We start from the raw sequence: 23,535 nt of genomic DNA, 5'->3' as shown, positions 1-23,535 counted from the left end.
CAACCCAACACTTTTCTTTCCTCACCTATAAATTGCCTTTTATATATGAACTGCCTCATTAAATTCAGTTGGACTTCCCAGAGAGAAGGAGGGTAAATATTTTTCAGAGCCTGGTGCTAATGGAGCAATTTAATGATGAATTATAAATAAAAATTACAGGCCTTTATTTGAGAAGCTTAGGTAGAGCCGTCACCGTAAAATTCATAACTTCCATCACCGAATCCAAACAATAAAGAACTGTCTACTTCAGATGGTTTGTTTTCTTATTGAAAACAGATGCTATTAGGTCAAAACATTTATGTTAAAAACGAACTTGTTATTCTCGCTGTGAATGGTCTTAAGTGATTTGTTTGGATTTTTACAAAATCTAAGTCAGTTTCCTCAAGTTTCAGATAAAGAATGGCTCATTCTCGTTCAGCACGGGACTTTGTTGCACTTTCAGATCTGCATCCAAACCTTGCTCGTCCTGTAAGTCTCACAGCCATGGTCCTTTTGTTCCCAGATGAAATTGTATCTGACTGTCTTATATTACTGCAAAATTATGTAATTGATGTGTATTTAGGTACTAATAGCATTAGTGCAATTGTTGGGTAGAAAGGACCTTCCCTTCTTTGTGTGCAAAGCAGCAAAATGAAAATTGATGCTGCTGTTGTCCACAGCCTGTGGGTACCACAACCACAGATATTGACCGGACAATTCAATGTATCAGAGGCTTCTTTGTAGCACTTTAAATGGATGCTGAATTAGTGAAGACATTATTAAAGACATTACAGAGTCAGCATTATGCAGCCACAATACATCTGTGACCTCAACAGTCTCTCACGGCACGCTATGAACGCAGGGCCTGATCCTGGAGTGCTCAGTGCCTCTGAGCCAATGACACAGCCCTGGTTATTCACACTCAGCTCTTGCTGAAGGGTGTTTGAACTGGGTAAAAATCAAACAGTTCCATGGCAAGGTTGTTTCTGTTTCTTTGGGATAAAAAAGCAGGTTTTTGTAGAATCACAGAATGGTTTGGGTTAGAAGGGAGCTTAAAGTCCATCCAGTGCCACCCCCTGCCATGGGCAGGGACATCTTCCACTATCCCAGGTTGCTCCAAGCCCTGTCCAACCTGGCCTTGGACACTTCCAAGGATCCAGGGGCAGCCACAGCTTCTCTGGGCAACCCTGTGCCAGGCTCTCCCCACCCTCACAGCCAAAAATTCCTTCCCAATATCCCATCTAACCTTGCTCTCTTTGTGTGAAGCCATTCTCCCTCGTCCTGTCACTCCATCCCTTGAGTCTCTCCATGTTTCTTGTCAGTTCCTTCAGGCACTGGAAGGCCACAATTAGGTCACTCTGAAGCTTCTCTTTTCCAGGATGAGCAATCCCAATTCTTTCAGCCATTCCAATCATTTTGGTGCCTCCTCTGGACTCACCCCAACAGTTCCATGTCCTTCCTGTGCTGGGACCCCAGGGCTGGAGGCATCTCTGCAGGTGAGGTCTCACCTGAGCAGAGAGGCAGAATCCCTCCTCCCCTGCCCCAGGGAAGTCGTGATGTTCCTGAAAAGAGTGAAAACACAGCGTTTTCCCATTCCCACAGCTTTTTATTTGGGATGGCACAATTTTCTTTTCTCACTTACTTTAAAAAATTGTAAGAGGAATTACAGAAAAGGGATGATCTAAGAGAAGTTTTCTATCCCCTCACAGCCATATTGATCCAAACTGATCTTTAGCAATGCTAACTTAACCTGTCATTAACAGTTCCTCCCAAATAATGATCCACTAACCCAGTTAAAAGCTTTTATTTTACAAATAAAGCTAATCTTGAGTATTGCAGTTAGCAACACATGGTAATGAAAGTGTTTTTATAAAATAGTAATTCATGATGGAATGATCAGTGTGTGTTGTGTTAAGGCGTTAAAACAGCTGAACACACAATTTGAAGTATGAAAATGTCACGGTTTATTCGTTTGCTGTTTATTTTGAAAAGTGAAAGAGATTCAAGTGTAAACACTTGCAGTGTGTTCATGAGTTGGTTGAGCAGCCTTAAGCAGTGCTCTGCCAAAACCGGCAGCATGGTGGGGGCTGTGTTCCCCTCCTCTTTTGGGGAAATTAGTGCTTGGGCAGTTGCACAATGAGCTGATCAAGGAAATGATCTCTGGAAGTTTTTCTCCCTTCCTTAGTCCAAAATAGTTTCTAGCCAGATCCCTTCCTTCTGCCAGCTCCCCATGCAGGCTTGGTGTTGGAGACACAGAGGTGAACACGTTTTCAGCAGGGCCGGAGCAGATTTCTTTGGGAAACTGGATATTTACATCAGCCTAATTTCTGTGGGCACTCATCCTAAATGTCAGTTCTTTGGACTGGTGCTGAGATACAGGGAATGTTGCACTCTGATTCAATAGATTTTTTTTGAAATTAAGAAACAAAACCCAAAACAGAAAAACAAAATCCTAATCAGAATCACTACATGCAGTGGACATAAAGTATTCGGTTAGTCTGGAAGGGAGATATTACACTGCTGTACACAAGTGCCCTCTTACTGAGTATTTCCATCCCTGCAGCCTAAGGCAGTTCCCGTGCTCCCTCTAGTGATTCCAAGGAAACTGGGAACGGGAGAGCTGATTTTTGAGCACGTGTCAATGTTGTTGCAGTGAACTCAGGCAGGTCACGCTGCTTCGTGAATAGGTACAAAATTAATCCTGGGTGGGTTACTGAATTGTAACCCCGCCCTTCCTAGCTGGCTCTGGAATTCTGCTGGAATGAGACAGTCAGTAGTACTGCGAGAGGGGGATGTGTGACGGAGCTGTGGTTGCCACATCCCTGGAAGTGCCCAAGGCCAGGCTGGAGCAACCTGGGACAGTGGAAGGTGTCCCTGCCCATGGCAGGGGGTGGGACTGGATGGGCTTTAAGGCCTCTTCCAACCTAAACCATTCCAGGATTCTATGAAATGGAAGTGATGTGGAATGCTTCATGTTTTGAAGGATCCTGGCAGTATTGCACTGTCAGTCTCTCCTTGCAGTCCTTGTCCCACTCTAACTTTCCTTGCTTACCTCTTAAATACCAAACTAACACTGCAAAACTCTTCTCTCACAGTTTTTAGGACCACCTGAAAAACAATAACAACCCACCACACAGCTAGGATATGATATGATATATGATATGATATGACTTTATATCTACACGTGTGTTTGCTCCCAGTAGTTGTGTTTGACAATTGAGAACAGGATGTTTTTCCATAATAAATACAGGTTTAGCAAAGCAGAATAAGATTGATTTTGGTTTGAATTAAGAGAAAAGTTCCTCGCCTCAGCTCCCTTGGAGTCAGTTGAAAGACAGCAAGAGAGAGGCACCTGTAGAAATTTAGGTTGCTTGGATGAGGCCAGGATAACCTCCTGTGGGTGCACACGTGTGGCTCATGGTGCCGACAGCCAGGAAAACCTTGGACATTTAACTGTGAAATAAATCCTGCCCAGACTTTTCATGGAGCATTTGAGGAGATCTGAGACCTGTGCAGAGAGCATGAAACAACAACATTGCTGCCTACCTGAGGAGAGATTGCTGTAGAACAGCCAAAATTGTGAAGGTTTGGGGTGAACTTTTGTTCTCCCATTTTCTTCACAAACAGAAACAGATGTATTTATTTTAATATTTTTATTAGTCACAATTTTTGCCTAAAGTAAACTTGTGTGTTTATGTTTTACTCTTTAGCTCATACGGTACTGTGGAATAAATAGATTAAAATGATTACCAGTCAGAAATATGTTTATTATCATCAGCAGAGTATAATTCCATGAAATCCAATTCATCATCTACATCTGGGTTTAATACTTGTACTCTACAATCTTTTTATTTTTCAGAATGTAATCGGGGTGGTTATTGGGAAAACAGATGTCAGAAGCTTTCCAGACCGAAAAAGTACAGTCTCTTTAAACTCTTTTTACTTGATTTCCTTCAACAGTGTAATTTGGCAGAGATGACCAAAATCAATATTTAAATGATAAACAGATTTCTCAGTGTAAAATGGATAAAATAAAAATGCACCAAAAAAAAAAATTGTGTGTGTTTGAGAACCAAGATGAAAGAGCAGCATTGGTTTGGCTAAACCATATAAATTAGAAATTGGAAAAACTCTGTCATGGAAGGGCTTCATGTTCTGAAGATGGAACCAATATGAACCCATTCTTCCATAAATACTGCTGGAATGGATCTAGTGCCTTCATATTCGTTCTCTCTTAAAACAGGAATGTTGAGGACCTGTCTTGAGAAGTGACACAAGTAATTTCTGGCCTGAGTAGCAACAGCTTCATCTGGGAAAAAATGGGAATTATATGTTGTTAATACAGCATTAATTGTATATTGAAATAACAAATCTACAGTCAGGGTTGGTACAGACACTGTCAGGAAGCACCTCCAGTCCTGGAGAGCCATTCCAGCTCCGGGAGAAGGCTGAAGTTAAGGGCGAGGTGGAGAAGTACAGTATAGGAGGAATTGCAGCCCATTCCCAAACACCACCGTGTTCCTGCACCACCTGCTGGCCTCCAGTGGGAGAAAATTCATGCCAAAATCCAGGAAAACCTCAAAATAGTAGTTTTTGTACACATATTCTAGTTAGAAATCAAGCTGTGCTGAGGAACTGCTACAGTGCTCTTTATTTTTGCAGACATTGGGACTGAAAGATACACCTTCAGTTTTACCATTCGTGATTCCCCAACTTATTTCATAAATGTCCAGTCCTGGGGCAGAGAAGAATACATCAGATCCCTTTCAGAAAGCTTCAGAGTTGGTGACTGTGGTAAGTTGGACTTTATTCCTACCACGTTCGTTTGCATGTAAATCAGTGGTGTGCTGGTGGCTTTGCTGTGTTTTGCTCTGAGGACTCAGCAAACAGCCTAATTGGAAACAAATTGTTCGGTTCTGTTGAGTATAAAGAGGAAAGGAGCAAGATTCCAAGGATTTAAACTCTAGCCCAGTAAATATGTCAACAAAAAGACCAGGCAGAAACACACTGAGTGCAGCAGCTCAGAACTGGCCTGCAGTTAATCAGTGTAAAATCTTACATTATATTGGGGTCTTATAAATGATTATGTGATTATAAATGATGAAAAATAAGCTGTAAAGCCATTCGGTGTTTGTCTTCCCTCAGTTATAGCCATGACTATGATTGCTCATAAAACCACAACAAAAATCCTGTATTTATTTACAGGATGTGCTTTTATCTTTTTAAGTTAATAGAAAGATTTTGCTGCCCGTGGCTGTTTGGGTAAAACTTGTGAGCATGCAGAGCATACACACAAGAATATCTGTAATTGTATCTATAATCAATTTCTAACATTACTTCTCAATGTTTTATTTCAGTTACAATTGAAAATCCTTTAATTCAGTCAAAGGAAGCAGAAAGAGAAGAAAAATTCAACCCTGTAACTCCTAGGTAAATTTAAAGCATAGCGTGGTATTTCTTTCTAGAAAGATTAAAGTTAAGACTTGCTCTAATTTCCAGCAACATGAAATTGGTAGAAATATTTGGTGTTTTCTTCTTGTGTAGCTGTACCTTCCCTCTTGTGCTCAGCAATGTCTGGTCAAATCTCAAAGGAGAATATATTTCATAAATAGATGGTCATAAAGCAATAATGTTCTTTGTTACTAAACAGAGTAAATCTCCTTCTTTGAGTAAAACCTACCAGAATTTTTTTGTACCTTTAGGAAAAACTAAAATGGAATGAGGTTTTTCCTATGAATTAACATTTCACACTGTTGATGCGTCAGTGAGTGCAGTGCTGATCCATGTGATTGGTTCTGTTCTAGTTGCTACAAATTATTGCTCAGTGAAAATCACTCTGTGGTCAAAACATCTTCTTGCTACGACACAGACACCAGACTCCTGTCTCTGCTGCACCTGCCTGTCAAGGACCCTCAGGATTATTATTCCCTGGGGGACATCGTGGCAAATGGACAAAGCCTCCATGGGAGAGTCCTCAACGTGCTGGCAGCTGTAATGTCAGTAAGTGAGGAGATTTTCTCTGCTCTGCCATGAGTAACTTCATTGTAAATTTGTGTCAATATGGATTTTGGGCCTCACAGTGGCCAGGGCTCAGTTTGCTCAGGTTGGCAGCTGAGTGACAATATCCACACACATGTTTTGATGAGATTTTTAGCAAGAAAATGAAGGGAAAAATTAAATGATCCCCTTTTTAGTAGTCTAGACAGTTTCTCCCCCTTTTTTCCAACCTTTCTATTTTCTAGGTTATGAGTTTTATTCTCCTAAACACCAAGTAGAGGACAAGTGACTACTTCTCTTTCTTCTTAAAGGTTGGGGAGCCAAAGTATTTTATGACTTCAGACAAAAGAAAAGGACAGAGGTGTGAAGTAAAGCTGTACGATGAGACAGAGAGGTCTTTCCCAATAGTATGGTAAAATATTCTTTAATTCTATAAAAGACTGAAATTCATTCAAGCACAGGTAAAGAAATCAGCTATAACACACACTAATTAACTATAAGCTTGTCTTTTTATTTAAATATATTGTTATTTAGGAGGCAACTGAGATGAGGCAGCAATGTACACTGAAAAGAATTTAAAAAAGAGAGTCATTAGAGTGGCCTTATATATCTTGCATCGTTTTATGGCTTACTGACAGGCTGCTGGCTCATGGATGGCAAAATAAAGCTTAGTTCCAAATAATTCCTTTTTAAAAATGAGGACATTTGAGCTAATTCAGGAAATGGCATTTAAAAGCAGCTGCAAAGGCTGTTGTGTTTCTTCCACAAACAGGGGGGCAGGAAACAGAAGAGCATGATCCATGTTTAAGGCCAAGCAGAATTGCAAGTGGAGTGGAAATAGGTTGAAACAGTTTTTAAATAGTTTTCAAATATCTAAAATAATGCAGAAACATTTTGATACGACTTTGGCTGTATTTTCAAACTCTGGCCTGTTTACAAACACGACTCCACCTACCCCATCCCTGCTTGTAAACAGTGCCTTGTTTACAGAGGAACCCTTGCATTTTGCCCAGAGTTCATTTGTTCAATAAACCTGTGGCTTTTCCATGTGCCAGGGTGTGTGGGTATTCCCTTGCCTTGGGATTGCTGTTTGGTGGTTAAAAAATTACTTCAGTGACCTTTGTTCCCTCAAGGGAAGTAGGCAGCCTGCCCTGCACTGTGAGCTAGGAACTGTGTTATAATCAAGTATGTTTATCATGGGATGTTTAACACAATTTGTACCCACAAACCCAAAACAAGCATCTCTGGGGTGAAATCCTCCAGCTCAGGGTTAATTTGGAGCAGCTCCTCCAACAGTTCTCTTTCAGTGCTGGGACTTGGGCATTGCCAGGGTATTTCAGAGCTCAGCAGTGAAGAGGTGGCAGAGCAATATTAGATAAAAAGGAAATATCTTAAATCTTTTTCCAAGGATTAAGGAGAAAACCCACCAGAACAAATCCGTGCTTTGGCTGTGTTCTTGCCAGCCAAATTTGAGAGGAACTGAATGAGATTTTATCAAGAGACCATGAAATTGCCATTTTTGAGAGATATGTCTGACCTCACTCCAGTCTCATCATCCCCAGTCACAAAGATCCCATTGTTGGGAAGTGGCTGCGCATCTGGCCTAGGGAACTGAGCAATCAGCCTGACCCAGCACAGCCCAGCTCACAAACAGCTCTTTTAACTGGGGTTTGCTTTAGCTAGAAATGACTTTGATAAGAGCTGAAATACAGCATTTCCCCAGGTATATCCTGCATTGAAACCCATCTTTATTTTATCCTGTTTGGCATGGGATAAAATAGGCACACGGAATTTCAATGCCATGCGTGTCACAAAGGAGTCATATCCCCTTTGGCCATTTTGATTACAACTACATTATTTAGTAGTTTAGTACGAAATAGTTTGAGTGCTGTTTGAAAAATGTTATGATACATCCACTTTTGTTTAATTTAGCTGGGATAATGAATCCATCCAGCTGGCACAGAGTTGGATCCCCCAAGAAACAGGTAAAACAGTCTGGTTTATGTTTTTACTGTAGTTCTTAATGTGACATTTATTCTACAGTAACATGGGGGTGTTTTTGTGCACAGTTATATTCGCATCAGATGTGAGAATCAATTTTGACAAATTTAGGAACTGCATGACTGCAACTGTGATATCCAAAACCATCATTACAACTAACCCAGGTAAGAGCTGCTGAAGCATTTCTTTGGTTTTAGTAATTATTCTGGGCTAAAATGCATTAATTAATCTATTGGAACTGTGATTTCTTCTGCCTGCTTCTCACAAAGCTCCTTGCTTTTTGTCTATGTGATGACCAATGCCTTTGGCTTCTACTTTTATTTTATTTTAAAAATTTTATTATTTTCCTTCATATGTTTATTCCATGCAGGACTAACAGTTAAAATAAAAAAGAGAAAAGCAAATCTTGGCTAATTCCAACGTGTTGGTGCTACCAGAATAAAAACTTGTAAAATATAAAAATGCTGTGATTTTTACATGCAACATATACTAATAACTTTTAAAAATGCATCTTCAGAAACAGCAGAAGCAAATGTTCTCTTCAGCTTCATCAAAGAGAGTGCCCAGGCAGGAGCTCTGCCCAACCCAGTGAAGGAGCTGGCAAATGAAACCATTAACTGTAAGCATGGACACAGATATTTGATTTTATTTACCTCCACAATGTAATTTCATAGTGCAGCTGAAAGAATTCCTGCTCTGTGTGTTCAGAGAAACAAAACTCAGGTACAGCCTGGCTGAATATTTAAAGCTTGGACTGTAGTTATCAGGCTGTCCCTGATTTTATCAATTAAGTATCTTCAGCTGCCTGTGCCAGCTGCAGCCTCTCTGGTGTGTTCCTTCTGTGTGGAATAAGTATGGAAGATTGAGGGGGAAAGCTTTTGTCAAAAACTCCATTTGGAAGATATAAAGATTAAATAAGAGATATATTCCTGATCTGAGTCCCTTTTTGTTTCACTTTTTTGGGGGGGGAGGGGGGGAGGCTTCTCTGCTACTTTAAATCTCCTTTTTATTGCCTTAAGATCCATTTTGCTGTTGCTCTTCTGAATCATTTTTTGCTCAGACACACTTAACATGTCTTTTAAACTCGTAGTGGAGACTGTAGTGGATGTTTATACAGTAGAACAGCTGAAAGAAAAAGCTCTCCAGAGTGATGGGAAACTGGACCCTCTCCATGGAATTATTTACGGCTACATTTCCACCCTGGACATCGATGAGAACGTGTCCAAAGTTCTGCGCAACAGATGGTGAGCAACTGCTTGCTTGGAATTTGTGCTAAAAACTGCTTGTCCCTCTTGCCCAGACCCACATGAGATGGAACAATATTTTAGTCCAGTCCCAGAGAAGAAATAAAACTCCTCTGGAGGATGCCATGTGGGTTTCTGCTCTGGGCTCTGTGAAGGACTTGCTCTTTGTGGTTGTAGAGTGAAGAAGAAAGAGGCCACTTTGTCTCAGACAGACTCATGAGTTTAGGAGATGAGAAATTTTTTTAAAGACAAAGTGTCTTGGGAAATCTGAGTCTAGAAAAATGTTTTAGGAAGAATAAATTGCATATCTGCATGAATTCTCTCCTTTCAGCTCAATCTGCCGGTTCATCGTGAATGAAGTGTCAAACACTTGCACCTTCTGCAGTCATGTCTCTCCACAGTGCAAGTCCACCTTTGCCAGCTTTGACATCCTGGTGGATGTGACAGATCACACAGGCACCCTGCGTTCCTGCTACCTGTCTGACTGCGTAGCTGAGGAAACCTTGGGCTGCACAGTAAGGAGTGAATCGGGCTGCTCTTACTGAGCTGAGCTGTGGAGCCTGATGAGAATTACAAATATATGTAAATGTTCTCTGTGTGTGTACAAGAGTTACAAAAATGGCATGGATGGATGGATGGATGGATGGATGGATGGATGGATGGATGGATGGATGGATGGACGGACACACACAGAGCTGTTTGACAAGGCAAAAGCTGGAAATCAGCAGCTGTCAACAAGAATTGTGTTCAATGTAAGAGTGAACACCCAATTCAGAACTCTGCTTTTCTGAGAACGTGGCTGGAAATCCCTCACTCTGATTCTCAAACACCCTGCAATTTATTCTTGTTGATTTGACTGTCTTGGTACATATATCACACCAAATACCACGTTAAAGCAGAAAAATACAGCTTAGAAATGTACAAAAATATGTAAGATGTTCTTTTTATCATCATTCTGTTGTGGAGATGTTTTAACTACCTGCTGAAGTGTTCTGTGGTGTCCTGTTAACAGGTCCATGAATTCCTCATGCTGGAAGAAGACCAGAAGACTGCACTGAAATGGCAACTCCTCTTGGAACGAAGCAAGATTTATTTCAAAGTTAGTATTTAATGTGAATTTAAAACAGCGGCTGTTTTTCACTTTTAAACTTGTTCTTTTTGGCCAAACTCTTCTTACTCTCCCATCTCCCCACTCTCTTTCCCTACTTCCAGGACAAAATGGAAGTGTTTTACTTCAGCAGTGACAGGTATGTGTGTACTCATACAGGAAATGATGTAAATAAATCTGTCAAACATGCTCTTGACATCTGAAAGTAATCTCTGTCAAGGTGCTGTGATAACAAAGATCCTTAATTATTTTTCCAGGTTACTTTGTCACCCAACTGGAGAACTGGATTAAAAGTGAATCTTCTTTCCTGCAAACTGGCAGATCCTGTGGAGGCGAGTCAGAGCGTGTTGGGAAGAGATTGGAAATATTAATAAATGCTAGGAAAGAATTCCTTCACGCTGTTGTTAGAGATGGAATTCTGCTGCTGTTGGATTTTGCCAAGTCTGTTCTGATGGTAAAGAAGGAGTGCATGTTACAATACCTCTAAGTGGGCTTCTGAGTTCATATTTTTGGGTGATGGCACTTTTAAAAGTGTACTTGGGCCTCAGCTTAAAAGTTAATTCTACCAAATTCAACCCCTTCCAAGAGGGCTGGAAGGTTTCCTCACTCAGCTGAGATCTTTGAAAAAATCAGAAATAACAAATAGGTCAAGACAGATCTGCTGAGCTTCTGTGGTTTTAACTGCTTTGCTGCTTTTTTGTTAAAGAAATAAAGAATTCCCCCTTGAAATATTGCCTGTGTTTGTGGTGCACCTTGGTGAGGCCAAACATGGAACTTTGGGCAACAGCAGGAGTGATCCCCCCTGGGCAGACTAAGTCTAATTAGAGCAGAGTAATCAATTAGCAGTGACTTCTGACAAGCAAACAATCAAGCTGAGACTGTAAGCAGGACTCCGTTCACCAAAGCTGGACTTAAGGAACCCAGGTATGAACACTGTGCCTTTCTCCAGGTATTTTTCCCCTATTTTTAATATATTCCTGTCCGTAGCTTCCCCTCATGCTGCTGTATTTGTTACATTCTCACCTTCTGAGCATGTTGGGACTCGGCTTATTTCAAACAGACGGAGATCCCCTCTGTTGGGCAAAGGGTTTGTTAGGCCAGGACACCCTGGGGAACTCGGATCCCCCTGGTGCCCTCCCTACCCCTTAAAGCAACATGGCACAGAGAAAACATCCACAGAAACAGGAAATCCTGACAAGCAACCCCAGATTGCATCCCTGACTCACATGGGTGAAAAGACCCCAAAAATGCTGTCAGTGTTGGGTCATGGCATCCCTCTTGTAGCAACAAACGATTCAACATTTTCCAGCCATAGCAATTCCCATTCTGAAGGGAATGTTTCCACTAACTCAATCGCAGTCCTGTCAATACCCAGGGCTGGAGACCAAACTGCAAATGATGCCCTGCTGCTGTTGCCAGAGATGGGAATGTTTTGACAGGCAGGAGGAAATGCAAACAGTACAGACACTTAATTCCATCCTTCCTCTTCCAGAACTGCTCACCCTAATGTCTATTTAAATTCTACACCGTGTTCTGCTTTCTTCTCCCAGTGTGGTGTGCAGCACCCTGCACCACGCTGCTCTCACAGAGGTGCTTCTCTTTGGGAAACAGGAATTTTCTCTGTAAAACTCCCCACTTTTAAAATCTTTTCCTAGCAGTTATTAAGATCTGGCTCTGATAAATGCAAGTGTTTAACTTTGGTGCTTTGCATTTATGTAAAAAAAAAAAAAAATCCATCTGTTTTTGTTAGAAATGAGCCAGTTCTGCGCAACCTTTGAAATTGCTAAGTTTTGATGTTTGCATGGGGAGGATTTTTTAAATTATATTTTACAACTTGCTCTGTTGAATTGAAAGAGAACTTGCTGTCATGCAAACTGGTGGGGAGTGTTAGATCAGCTGGAGTTGGAAATGGGAAAGTTACCCAGTGTGGCTTTCAGCAGCTGGAAATACTTAAAAACTCCAACTGCTGCACTGCACTGGGTAACAGCAACTGCTGCAGTTACAGTTTCACTAAAACTATATTAAAATCAGTCAAAGTAAAGACAAGTTTAGTGGTGATCTTTACCCATATGCTCCTTTATTCTTGATCTTTTTGCATTATTTTCATTATTTCAGAACATATTTAAAGCTCAGTTGAGGAAAAAAACCAATCTGCCAAGCATCTGGCACACTTCCTGCTGCCTTCGCCCCTTGGAGTGGGAGGAAAAGCCATCCTCCTTTAATTTGTATGTTTGAAAAAAGCAGGGGGGAATCATGAAATTAATCAAAAAAAATCAAACATCTTTCTCTTGTAGAGGAGAGAAACTCTTTGTGAAGCTGCAATTCTTGATTTAGGGTTGCACATCTACACATACATCTCTGATTTCCCACAGCATGGTCAAGCTTTAGCTCCTGCATCATCATTTGAATTGTTTTGATCAACAGTTTTTGTTTTAAGGCAATACACCGGAAAAGCTCAAAGCATCAGCAGAAGAGAAGCACGCACAGAAGGATGACCAGCCCCATTCCCCTCCCCAATGTCTCTATTGCCAGTTCCCAGGTATGGTTTTGGAATCTGGAGCTTCTGGCCACCACCTGCTCCAGGCTGGGCTGGACTCCAAGTTTGCTGAAGCCTCCATGGAAATGGGGCTGTGTCAGTGAAATGCCTTCTGGGGTCCTGGGTTCCGTGCCTTTGATATGTGGCAGACCATTGGGCACCTGGGGCCATGGAAGTGTTCATTTCCCAGATGTCCTCATGCCAGGCAGGCTCCTGGCTGGATCCATGCATTAGGATCCCCGTGTCTGCTGTGCCACCTTGAACTTCATGGACAGCACGTCCCTGATGCCAGCCTCTATCTCATCGTTGGCCTCCACGGACCCAACTCCTTTGGGAGACCCCGTCAGAATCAAGTCCCCTTCTTCCAGGGTGAATATCTGGCTAATGTAGCTGATCAGGTAAGGGATGGAAAAGATCATGGAGGAGGTATCCCCCTCCTGCCTCAGCTTTCCGTTCACCTTGAGCCAGATCTGCAGCTTGTGCGGGTCTGGGATCTTCTCCTTGGGCACAAAGTCACTGACCGGGCAGGATGAGCCGAACCCTTTGGCCAAGGTCCAGGGCAGCCCCTTCTTTTTGCACTCCTCCTGCGTGTCCCGGGCCGTCATGTCCAAGCACAGGGCATAGCCCGCGACGTGCTCCATGGCCGCGTCCTGCGGCACGGCCCGGGCCCTCTTCCCGATGACCACCCCCAGTTCCACCTCGTGGTGCAGGTTCCGGCAGTAGTAGGGCCGCACAATGGGGGACCCCTCCCGCACGTAGGCCGAGGAAGGCTTGAGGAAGAAGAGCGGCTCCGCGGGCAGGGCGCTGCCCATCTCCTTGGCGTGCTCGGCGTAGTTGCGCCCCACGCACACGATGTTCCGGCCCCACTCCCAGAAGCGGGACAGGGGTTTGGAGGTGGCCATGGCCGCGGGGAGCCTCCCGGGCACCCTTGCCGTGTCCTTGCCGTGCCCCGCACGGCGCCGCCGCTTCTCCTGCTCCTCTTCCGCCGGGTGAGCGGGCGGGCCGAGGGGCCGGGCCCGGGGCCGAGGGGCCGGGCGGGCGCAGCACCGCCCCCGCGCACGCCGGGCCGGGCCGGGCCGGGCCGGGCCGTGCCGGCGCTGCCGCCGCCTCCCGGGGCGGGCAGCACAAGGTAACCGGGGCGGGCGGGGCGCGGCGCACGATGCTCTGCGGGGGCTGGCGGGGGCTCGGCACCGCCCTGGCAGCCGGGGCCGTCCTCGGGGCCGTCCTCCGAGCCGGTACGTGCATTGGGTGCGCCCTAGCAGGGCCGCGGGGCCGGCGGAGCGGGGCCGTGCGGAGCCCCGGCTCCCGCAGCTGCGCTGGGGCTCTCGGGTTGTGCCTCGCGGCTCCGGGCGTGCCCGGCCTTCGCGCTGACTCACGGCCCGAGTAGGGCAGTACCTGCTCGGCTGCAGCCAGGGCCGTGCCGTCCGGAGCCCATCGGGGAGGCCCTGCGGAGCTCCGGGGCTCCAAAGCGCCGGTCAGTGCTCAGGGAGGAGGAGGATGGGGGCCAGGGCTGGCGTCCAGACTGGGTTCGGCGGGTGACAGGTTGTTCTGGTGATGGAAACAAACCCTAGACTGTCCGAGCTTCGCGTTTGCGTTTCGGGCCTAAATTCTCAAAGTCTATCCTAGACTTAGAGCCTGGGCTCTCTGGGAAGTCTCCCCAGATGGTTTTGCATCATTTGGGTTTTAAGACATGGCTGTAATGAGCGAGAATCCCTGGGGGTTATCTGCCAGACGCGGACACGCTGCTGCTGCAGTGTGGGAATGTCAAACCGAGGAAGTGGCAGCTCCCGAGTTCCCGGAATCACGGGGATCACGCTGCCCCTTCCACGCTGCCGGCACGGCAGGCTGAAGGGGAGTGGGAGCTGCCCTGGCTTCGGACCACTTTCTTGGAGCTACAAACTCGTTGGGTATCCAAAAAATCCCTGCGTGCAGAGTGTAAAGAGTGAACGTGGTTCTTGTGAGGCAGCAAAGGGGACGGGCGTGCAGTCATTTCTGAGTGACAGCCCTGCTTGAAACAGGAATTTCCTACTCTTTTATGTAATAAAGAGAGTAACCTCAAAAGTTCTGGAGGAAATGCACGAAGCAGCCCGGTTCCGACGGAACCTGCCTGCGGTCTGTCCCCAGCACGGACGCGTTTCCGTGAAGACATTAACACTTCCAGCTGCAAAGCCTTTCCTCTTGGTCGCTCCAGCTGTGCTAAAGAACCATTCCAGGAAGCTCAAGTGGGTGATTCAGAGTCTACTGACGGCTGCTCTCCCACTCCTCTGCTCCAGGCGTTCAGTCAGAAGGGACGTGGGACAAAGCTGAGCGAGAATGAAGTCACTGGGCATTAATTCTGGGGCAGAGCTGTGTGTGTGCCAGCGGTCTGAGTTAGTGCTGGGCCGGGGCAGGGGCTGAGCATCACCCGGGGAGCTCCTTTGGGCTGGACAGGTCTCAGCAGTGCGTGAGAGCTCACTGCTCTGCTCCTGGGCCGGCTGGGGAGGTGCAGCTGAGCTGCAGATGGCAACTCACAACGCGTGAGTTTCATTCTTGGTGGATGTTTTCTCATTCCTTTGTTGAAATTACATGTTGAAAAACATTTCCTTATGTGGCGCAGCTTGTTTGTTTGTTTGGTAAGAATTGTGAATTGCACAGGCAAAGAGACCGTGGGATCTGGGCCAAGGTTAGAGATGGTTCATAGGAAAGAAGCATTTTAAGTATGTGAATATTCCTTTGAGTTGAAGTTAAGGTTGGGTTTTCTTTTGTTTGGTTGTATTTTTTTTTCCTAGTTGGTGTCAGGCCTGCAAACAAGCACCCGGTATAGATAACTCTTGTGGCTGACAGCATCCAAAAGTGCTGCCTCTTGGGGAGCAGTGTTTTTTTGGGCGTTTTTTTTTCCTATCAAAAAATAGTAAGGGCTTTTTTTTGTGTTCTTCTTTTTTTTGAAAGGAGGCTTCTCCAGAAGAACACTCTGCAGATAGGGATGCTTCTCTCAATGCTGTGTGTCTGCACCATCAAATACCCAATGTGTGCCTGTTCTGTTGTGCCTTGGGTTGTGTGTTTTTTTTTTTTGTTTGTTTTTTTTTTTTTGAGCACTGTGTTTAATTTCTCTGATTTCCCTTCCTGCAGAAGCAGGGATGGTGGAGGTAGAAGGGGAAGAAGCTCTGGGCAGGACAGTTGTGAAAGAGGGCCCTGACAGTTCCCCGTGCCCAGGCTGGGCTGGCAGCAGGAGCAGCTCCATGGCTCCAGGCAGAGCCTGATCTGGGCTTTGCAGCCCGAGGAGCTGCAGGTCTGTGGGGTTCCTGCAGAGCTGCTCTTATCAGGGGTGGGCAGGCTGAGCTGGCTGGGGACAGTGGGGTAAGGTGATTGCCAGCACGGGGACCCCTCCCTTTGGCACTGAGGGAGGTGAAGCAGGAAGGTCGGGAGCCTTCGGGAGAGTCAGTGGTGCAGAATAAAATGTGTCTGAGCTGGCACAGGCATCTCTGGGGGTGTGCAAACACCTCACAGATGCTCAGACAACAATTCTTGACCTGCAGGGACTGGTGCCACTTTCCCTGCAAGTGTTAGAGCTCAAGTCTGAACTGCAGGGCCCCAGCAATGCAAGACTTCATTCTCTTTGCTTCCCTTCCTTTACTTTACACAGTAAAACCTCTTAGGGTTGGTTGTTTCTTTAAGACCTATGTACCTGTGCATCAAGCAGTGGGGCCCAGGTTATTTGCATCTGGAATTTGCTTCTTGGATCTGATTAAACATTGAACCAAAAGCAAACATGGAAGCACTGGTGTTGCATCAGGGCAGGCATGAGCCAGAGCCCTGTGTGTGCCTCTTACCTGGCCAGGTAGGGAGCCTTGCTCCCCTGCAGAGCCTGGCTTCTCTCCCTGTGCTGTGCAAGATGACATTTCCCCAGATAACAAATTGGATATTTCTGTTGGAGCAGTGTGTGTATTTCTGTATTTCTCCTTTTTTTTTGCCCTTCTTCCTTTTTGTTTTTTGGCTGTAACATGCCCTTTGTGCTTTTTTTGCAAAGTCACTGTCCCAGGCTGACCTTTGGCCAGCACCATTCTGTTTTCCTGCCCCTTGAAATCTCCTCTCTGTCCAAGTACAGAGTTTTCCCTGCGTGGAAAGCAAAGTGTCCTGTCCTTCCCAGGGCAGCTGTGGAGCACCAGAGCCCTGAGGGGCACAAGGCTTTGTCCTGTGGTGGCCTTGCTCCTCTTGTCTGAAGGACACAGCAGCCCACAAGGTTGGACTGTCCTTCTGTGAGCTAGGGGCCCCACCATGCCCTGTCCCACTTGTCCCCCTCCCATGGCTGAGGTTTGGCTGTTTTTGGGTGCCCAGGTCCAGCACAGCTGCGAGCTAAGTTCCTGCACACAGAGCACGAGCTGAGGGAGCCCAAGACAGTCACCCAGGTCGACATGAAGGTGGAAATCCTGCCAGCCCTCACTGACAACTACATGTACCTCCTCATCGACCAGGACACCAAGGAGGCTGCCATAGTTGACCCCGTGCAGCCCCAGAAGGTAACACTGCCTTGGCTCTGGGATGTCCTTCCAGGCTGCTGCATCCAAGAGGGAATGAGCCACACTCTGACTCAGGAGTGGGGGAAAGGCAGGAAATACTGGCTGTACACAGGGACAGCCAGGACTCACTCCAGGGGTTACTGTGTCCCTCACTCACTCCAGGGGTTACTGACCTGGTTTGGGATTTTGGCCTTAATTTGATGTAGGGCAAAAAAGAGGAAATGGGACTTGGGGCTTGGTCACATCTGGCTGCATCAGAGACCTTGTGTCCTTCCCTGTAACTCCAGCCTGGACAGGGATGAGCTCCCTGCAGAACTGCTGGTGTGGCTCTCACACCTCATGTCCAGGTGACACTAGGGGTGGTGCCAGCTCATTCCATGGGAGGTGTAACTCTCCTTCTGTGCCCTCATCCTGCAGGTTTTGGATGCAGTCAAAAAGCACGGCGTGAAGCTGACCACTGTCCTGACCACCCATCACCACTGGTAACTGCCCTGTCCTGGATCCCTCACACAAACACAGCCAGGAGCTGTTGCTCTTCTGGATCAAGGTGATCTCTGAGCAGCAGCTGAGGTGTAAGAAGGATGAGAGCTCATTCCTTTGGCCTTGCTCTGACCTGATGCATTGTGTAGGCCATGAGCTCTGTGTCAGTGCCTTTCACCTTTAAAATCCTGATTTCTTCCAGGGAGTCAGTGCAGTAACTGGGTGTGGAGGCAGCTGTCGGGTGTGGGAGGGAGCACATTTGTGCTGAGGTGCCAGGACAGGCCCATGAGGCGTCCTGCAGTCAGCACTTGCGGGAGGATCACCCCAGGTGCAAATCAGCTCTGCCAGGGGTGTGAAGTGAATGTTTGGCTGTAGCAGTGCTGAACCAGAATAACCTCTCCATGGGTCGGAGTGGAGCCGCCTCTGTGGCTGGAGAGTGAAACAAACAGCCCTGAGCTGGACAAACCAGCAGCACAGCGAGTGCTGAGCTGTGGGGAGTCTGTGTGCCTGCTCTGTGGTGTTTTGTGGGATGCTGGATTGCACGTTTGCCACTTACCCCATTCCTTCCCTGCCCCAGTTAATGGAGAGGTTACTGTGAGCCCCTAAGGCTGCTGTTTCCCAACTGGGGATGGACTGGATTGTTCCCCCCCCCCCCCCCCACTGCCCTGATTACTGGAGAAATGATCTCCACTCGTGTTGACGTGGCCTACCCTTGGATACAAGGAGTGCTAGATCCTGGGAGAGGGGTGGATCAGAAATGATCACCTGGAGCTTACCACTGCACTATCAATGACCTTAAATTTGTGTTCATTCTTGCCCAAATCCCTTTTTTTCCCCTTCTAGGGACCATGCTGGAGGCAATGAGAAGCTGGTGAAGATGGAGCCGGGGCTGCGCGTGTACGGGGGGGACAGCAGGGTGGGGGCCCTGACACAGAGAGTGTCCCACCTGACAGCTCTCAAGGTAAAGGGAGGGACCTGCAGGACTCTGGGCATCCCCTCTTCGTGTCACAGCTGCACAGGTGTGTTCTCACCTGAGCTGGGCAGCTCTGGGACCTCTGAACACCCCTGGGATGTGGTGGATGGTTTAAATGCAGCTTTCCCCCTTTCCCAGCCCTTGAACTGTGGCCGCTCTGCCTTGTTTTGATCATTGTGTGAGGACAGCACTGAGGCACTTGGGACATGCTGGGTGTCCCTGTGCTGCTGGGCACCTGCCTTATCTGGGGGAGCAGAGCAGGTGTGTGACAGGACAGGGATTGTGCTCTGCCGGGAGCATGGTGAGCACTGAACAAATCCAAGTGTTCCTGTGGGAATGACGGCTGGAATATGGGCTGAGGAAAGCAGTGTCAGCTGTCTGTGTGGCTTTTTCCTGGCTGGAAGCAGCAGGCCTGGCTGGGAGCAGCCTGTTTGTTTACAGGAGAGCTGGCAGGTGACACAAACTGCTGTGGAAAGTGCAGGCAGGCGTGAATGGCACTGCTGGCCTCGGGTGCACCCTTGGAGGGGCAGCAGCAAAGGAGGGAGCACAGGGAAGGTGGGCAGATGAGGCTGTGTTTGATCCTTCCCTTTTCCTCAGTGTCATCCACTTCTCCCCTTCAGCTCCATTTTGGTTTGGAGCTTTTTTCATGCTTCATTAGCTTTGTTTAGGATTCTCTGTTGCTCTGGATCTCTTGGCTCTTGCTGCCAGCCAGGCTTTGAGTCCCTCTGCATGGAAATGAAAGGATCTGGCAGTTCCCTTTGTCAGGACACCTGCTTGGAGGAAACAGCTCCCTTCCCAGTCCCTGCCACAGACCTCCCTCCCTGGGCTCTCCCAGGAGCAGAGCTGGTGCTTCCTGGCCAGACTGGGGCAAATTTAGGACCATTAGAGCACTAAGAGTTGCAGTTCTTTTCTAACCATGCGATTGCCAGCAAACAGCAGCTTCAGCTTTAGTGTTCTGCCTTCTTCCCAGGTGGGATCTCTAAGTGTGAAATGCCTCAGTACGCCGTGTCACACCTCTGGACACATCTGTTATTATGTGACTAAGCCAAATAGCTCCGAGCCACCTGCAGTTTTTACAGGTGAGGAGTTGGGAGGTTCCCTTGCAAAAATAGAAACTCCCCCTCTGCCTGGGTGCCTCTGGCTCTGGATGTGTGTCCGTCCCTTCCTGCCAGGGCAGCTGCTTAACATCCATACCTTGGCCCCCTTTCCAAGTAGGAATTGTAGGTGGAGCTGGGGAAACCCCTCTGGGTTTGTAAAGCAAGGCTGGACACCCTGCAGGCAACATCAGGAGCGAGCCCTGGATGAATCCTACATCCAGCATTTTTTTCCTGGAAAAAAGAGCTGTTGGTTTCCTGTCTCAGGCCAAACTGGCTGACCCCAAACCCTGTTGCTTTCCCATGTATCTGTGCTCACGTCTAACAGCAGAGAGAGGAGAGAACAGGGATGTAAGAGAGGGCTGGTGCTTCACTGCTGATGCCCAGGGTCTGGATCCTGGTTTGGGGAGTAGGATTCCCCTTCCCTGAGGCTGTGCCTCATCCCTGTGTTCTCCAGAGCTCACACCAGCTCCTGCATGGACGAGAAAGAGGCTTAAACAAGATTTTAGGGAACATTGGGGAGAAAACAGAGGCAACTCATCCTTGTTCAACTTCACAGCAAAGAAGAAGTGTTCCTTGTCCCCTCTAGGAGGGACAGGAGGGGACAGGGGCTGCCCACAGGTAGGGAGGTGCTGGCAGGGTGTGCCTGGCGAGGCTCTGGGGTTTCCTGCCTCACAAGCCACGTTTGCCACGAGTGTGTATGTGGCACCAAGTGGCACAGCCTGGCTGTCCCCGTGCTCCTGCTGCTGTGCAGAGGAAATGATGGCAGGACTGAGCCCTCAGCTGGGTGTGGGGGGTCTGGTGTGGGCCTGATGCCGTGTCACCCCTGCAGGTGACACCCTGTTCGTGGCTGGCTGTGGGAAGTTCTTCGAGGGCACCCCGGATGAGATGTACAAGGCACTGATCGAGATTTTGGGCAGCCTGGACCCCAAAACGGTACAAACCTCTCCTTTTGTGTGTGAGCCAGCCCAAACCACCACACCCATCAGAGAAAATGCTGCTGTTCAGAGAGACTCTCTCGTGTGTGCAAGGAATGAATGCTTACCCTGGGAGCTCTGGATAGCTGCAGTCCTCTGGGAAGGCAGTGCCTGCCCCAAATGTGCTTGTGCTTGTGGGGAAAGAGCAGGGGCTGGTCATTAAAGGCTGCTGAGGTGGGACATGGGGCTCTTTTATCTGTGAAACTGGCAGCTTGTCCTGCCTCCTGAGTGCTAGCACTTGTGCCTGTCTCCAGTGGCACCCTCCAGGAGGGTGTTGGGTTGACTGTGTTGTTCCTGCTGTGCTGATGGCACCTGGCACTCCCTGTTGGTGCCTTTGGGGTCCCCTGGTGTCACTGTCCCTTGCTCTTCCCAGAGAGTTTACTGTGGCCATGAGTACACCATCAACAATCTCAAGTTTGCTCGGCATGTGGAACCCAATAACACCAGTATCCAGGAAAAGCTGGCCTGGGCCAAGGTGAGCTGTTCATCCTTCCTCTGGACTTGACACTTTCCTGGACACAGAGCCTTGCTGGGGAGATGGAGGAGAGGAGAAAATGCTGGGGAGACACAGAGGGAGTTAAGAGCCAGGAGCTGCAGGATGCTGTGTTCCAGGGGACTGGGGTTTGGCTGTGCCCAGAGAAGGCAGTTTATTCTCTGGGGGAGACATTCCCTGCTTGGAAACTCCGTGTTCTGTACAGGACACTCCTTGTTCCCCAGAATTCCTGGTGGAGCAGCACTGTCTCCCTTGTTCCAGGCCCAGTATGACAGCGGAGAGCCCACCATCCCCTCCACCATTGCCGAGGAGTTCACCTACAACCCTTTCATGCGAGTGAGGTAGGGAGCACTGAGGGCTGGGAATGGCCCTGGCGGTGGGAGGGGGTGTGGGAAGGAGGAGGTGTCCAAGTGAGAATTGCTCTCCTGCCTCCCACATTCCTGTTTGGATGCCTCCAAGAACTCTCACTGGCTGTCCTGGCAGAAGGTTCCTGGATTTGAGGGTTGTGAGCATCATTCCCTGACTCAGCAGACAGAACAGGCTTTGTTGTGTCCTGTTCCTTCATCCAGCAGAAGATGCTGTTGGGGCACCAAAGTGCAATTTCCTCCTGCCCCTGAACCTTCAAACCAGGGCTCATGAGCTGTGCCAAAGCCTAGTCCTTGATCCTGAAGTGCAGCCTTGAAACTTGATCCTGGTGCCTCCACAGCTGGGATTTCATTCTGTCCCTGCTCTTCCCTCCTGGCAGGGAGAAGTCAGTCCAGGACCACGCTGGGGAGACCGACCCCATCCGGGCCATGGGGGCCATCAGGAAAGAGAAGGACAACTTCCGAGTGCCCAAGGACTGAGCACTGCCTGCATCACTTTAATGTCAGTTCAAGCATCAGTTAGACCATTCAGATGTTTTAGGAGTCAAATCTTCTGTTGTGGTTGAGACAAGTCTTACTTAGGTTTTTATTTTGTCTTAATTAAGGAAAAAAAAAAAGCACTTTGCCCTTGCTGAGATGTTCTACAGCATATTTATATTATGATGAAGAATATTTATGCTCCTGTTGTTGTCTCTCAAGCTGTCCCGTGTCACCTGCAGATCATTGTGCACGTGTTGGTGTGAGACTCGAGGCTGGGCTGGGAAGGATCAAACCTGGAGGTTTAGGAAGAAGCTCCTGTTATTTTTGTGGGAGCTTGATGTGGATGCAGAAGGTGGGACTGAGATGTCTTTGTTTAAAGCAGGGACCAAACGCAGGAGCTGAAGATTTCAATGTTTCTTCCATGCTGCTACTTCAACATTCTGAATGTTGCTTCTGGCTCTGCTAAAACCAGTCCCAGGGACAGACCTGCTGTGCCAGTGCTGGTTCAGGGTGTAATTTGGGAGCTCCACAGGGTGGTCTGGCTCGTGGGGCCATCCAGCTTCTCTCATCCCTGGCATGGGCTGCAGGAACCTCCCCAGGCTTTGCTCTGCTTGTACCCTCAGTCCCGAGCCTGTTTGCATGAACCCGCTGCCCGCTCTTCCCTGTGACCTGTGTGTGACCTGTGCCAGCCCCACAAACCGAGCAGGGCTTTGTCTGATGGCTCAGAATCCAGAAGCAGCCACTCCAGGTGAGTGACTGTCCCACAGAGCAGTGGTGAGACCCTGGCAGCAGATCTGGGGACCTGTGAGTGACGCGGCAGGGGAGCAGTTGTTACCTGTCCCCAGGTGAGCAGGGCTGTGGGGTGGCACCAGCTCTTGTTTTGCTTTAAAATGCTGAATTTTATGTAGTTCAGAAAGAAAAGTGATACCTAAAGCTGTGGTGCCTCATGGAATGCTGTGCTGCCACACCAGAGTGTGACTGTACTGGTGGATGTGACTGTACTGAGGGCTGGGACAGAGGGGAAATAAATAACGGCTGGAAACGGAGCACTCGGGAGAACTGGGGTTCTTTAACTCACAGATTTATTAATTTATTGGTTTTGTACTAGAGATTGAGGTCAACCAACTGGAAGTGTCTTTCTACCTAATCCTGGGGTGAGTGGGTGTAGCATTTTGGGAACCTCAGGGGCTTTAGTCAAGGTCTTGTGACAGCTGCATTTTTGTGAAAGAAGAACAGAGCAGCTTCAGCGCTGGTTTGGTGCCTGTGAGTGCCATTCCCTCCTCACAAGTGGCATTTGGACCCCTCAGGACAT

General features: G+C 47.6%; 3 protein-coding genes across 4 annotated transcripts; 2 read left to right on the top strand and 1 right to left on the bottom strand.

The window, feature by feature from the left end:
• Window positions 1–399: 399 nt before the first annotated feature.
• Window positions 400–10,700, top strand: MEIOB (meiosis specific with OB-fold; the record flags this gene model as incomplete). Its single annotated transcript, XM_082292103.1, has 13 exons — window positions 400–468; window positions 3,839–3,896; window positions 4,642–4,773; window positions 5,337–5,409; window positions 5,784–5,979; window positions 6,288–6,388; window positions 7,909–7,961; window positions 8,046–8,141; window positions 8,495–8,596; window positions 9,068–9,221; window positions 9,553–9,736; window positions 10,234–10,320; window positions 10,587–10,700. 13 exons carry the CDS (start codon window positions 400–402, stop codon window positions 10,698–10,700), a joined length of 1,419 nt encoding a protein of 472 aa, XP_082148229.1.
• A 1,676-nt stretch (window positions 10,701–12,376) lies between these two features.
• On the bottom strand, window positions 12,377–13,845 carry FAHD1 (fumarylacetoacetate hydrolase domain containing 1). Its single transcript, XM_082292443.1, has one exon. The coding sequence runs from the start codon at window positions 13,765–13,767 to the stop codon at window positions 13,096–13,098; it is 672 nt and encodes a 223-aa protein (XP_082148569.1). The 5' UTR covers window positions 13,768–13,845; the 3' UTR covers window positions 12,377–13,095.
• Window positions 13,846–13,980: 135 nt separating this feature from the next.
• LOC309579249 (hydroxyacylglutathione hydrolase, mitochondrial) lies at window positions 13,981–23,269 on the top strand. Of its 2 annotated transcripts, XM_082292452.1 has the most exons (10): window positions 13,981–14,100; window positions 17,180–17,361; window positions 17,779–17,843; window positions 18,685–18,802; window positions 19,785–19,893; window positions 20,741–20,844; window positions 21,259–21,360; window positions 21,640–21,719; window positions 22,124–22,245; window positions 22,463–23,269. In XM_082292452.1, exons 1-9 carry the CDS (start codon window positions 14,025–14,027, stop codon window positions 22,221–22,223), a joined length of 936 nt encoding a protein of 311 aa, XP_082148578.1. In that variant the 5' UTR covers window positions 13,981–14,024; the 3' UTR covers window positions 22,224–22,245; window positions 22,463–23,269. The 2 variants fall into 2 exon arrangements, with proteins under 2 accessions (XP_082148578.1, XP_082148577.1); XM_082292451.1 differs by having other exon boundaries at window positions 22,124–23,269.
• The last annotated feature ends 266 nt before the right edge of the window (window positions 23,270–23,535 follow it).

Source organism: Coloeus monedula (assembly GCF_965178545.1).
Source record: "Coloeus monedula genome assembly, chromosome: 16".
Classification (NCBI taxonomy): Eukaryota; Metazoa; Chordata; class Aves; order Passeriformes; family Corvidae; genus Coloeus; species Coloeus monedula.
Note: the sequence above shows the minus strand (reverse complement) of the source record. Positions and strands in the feature narration are given on the sequence as shown.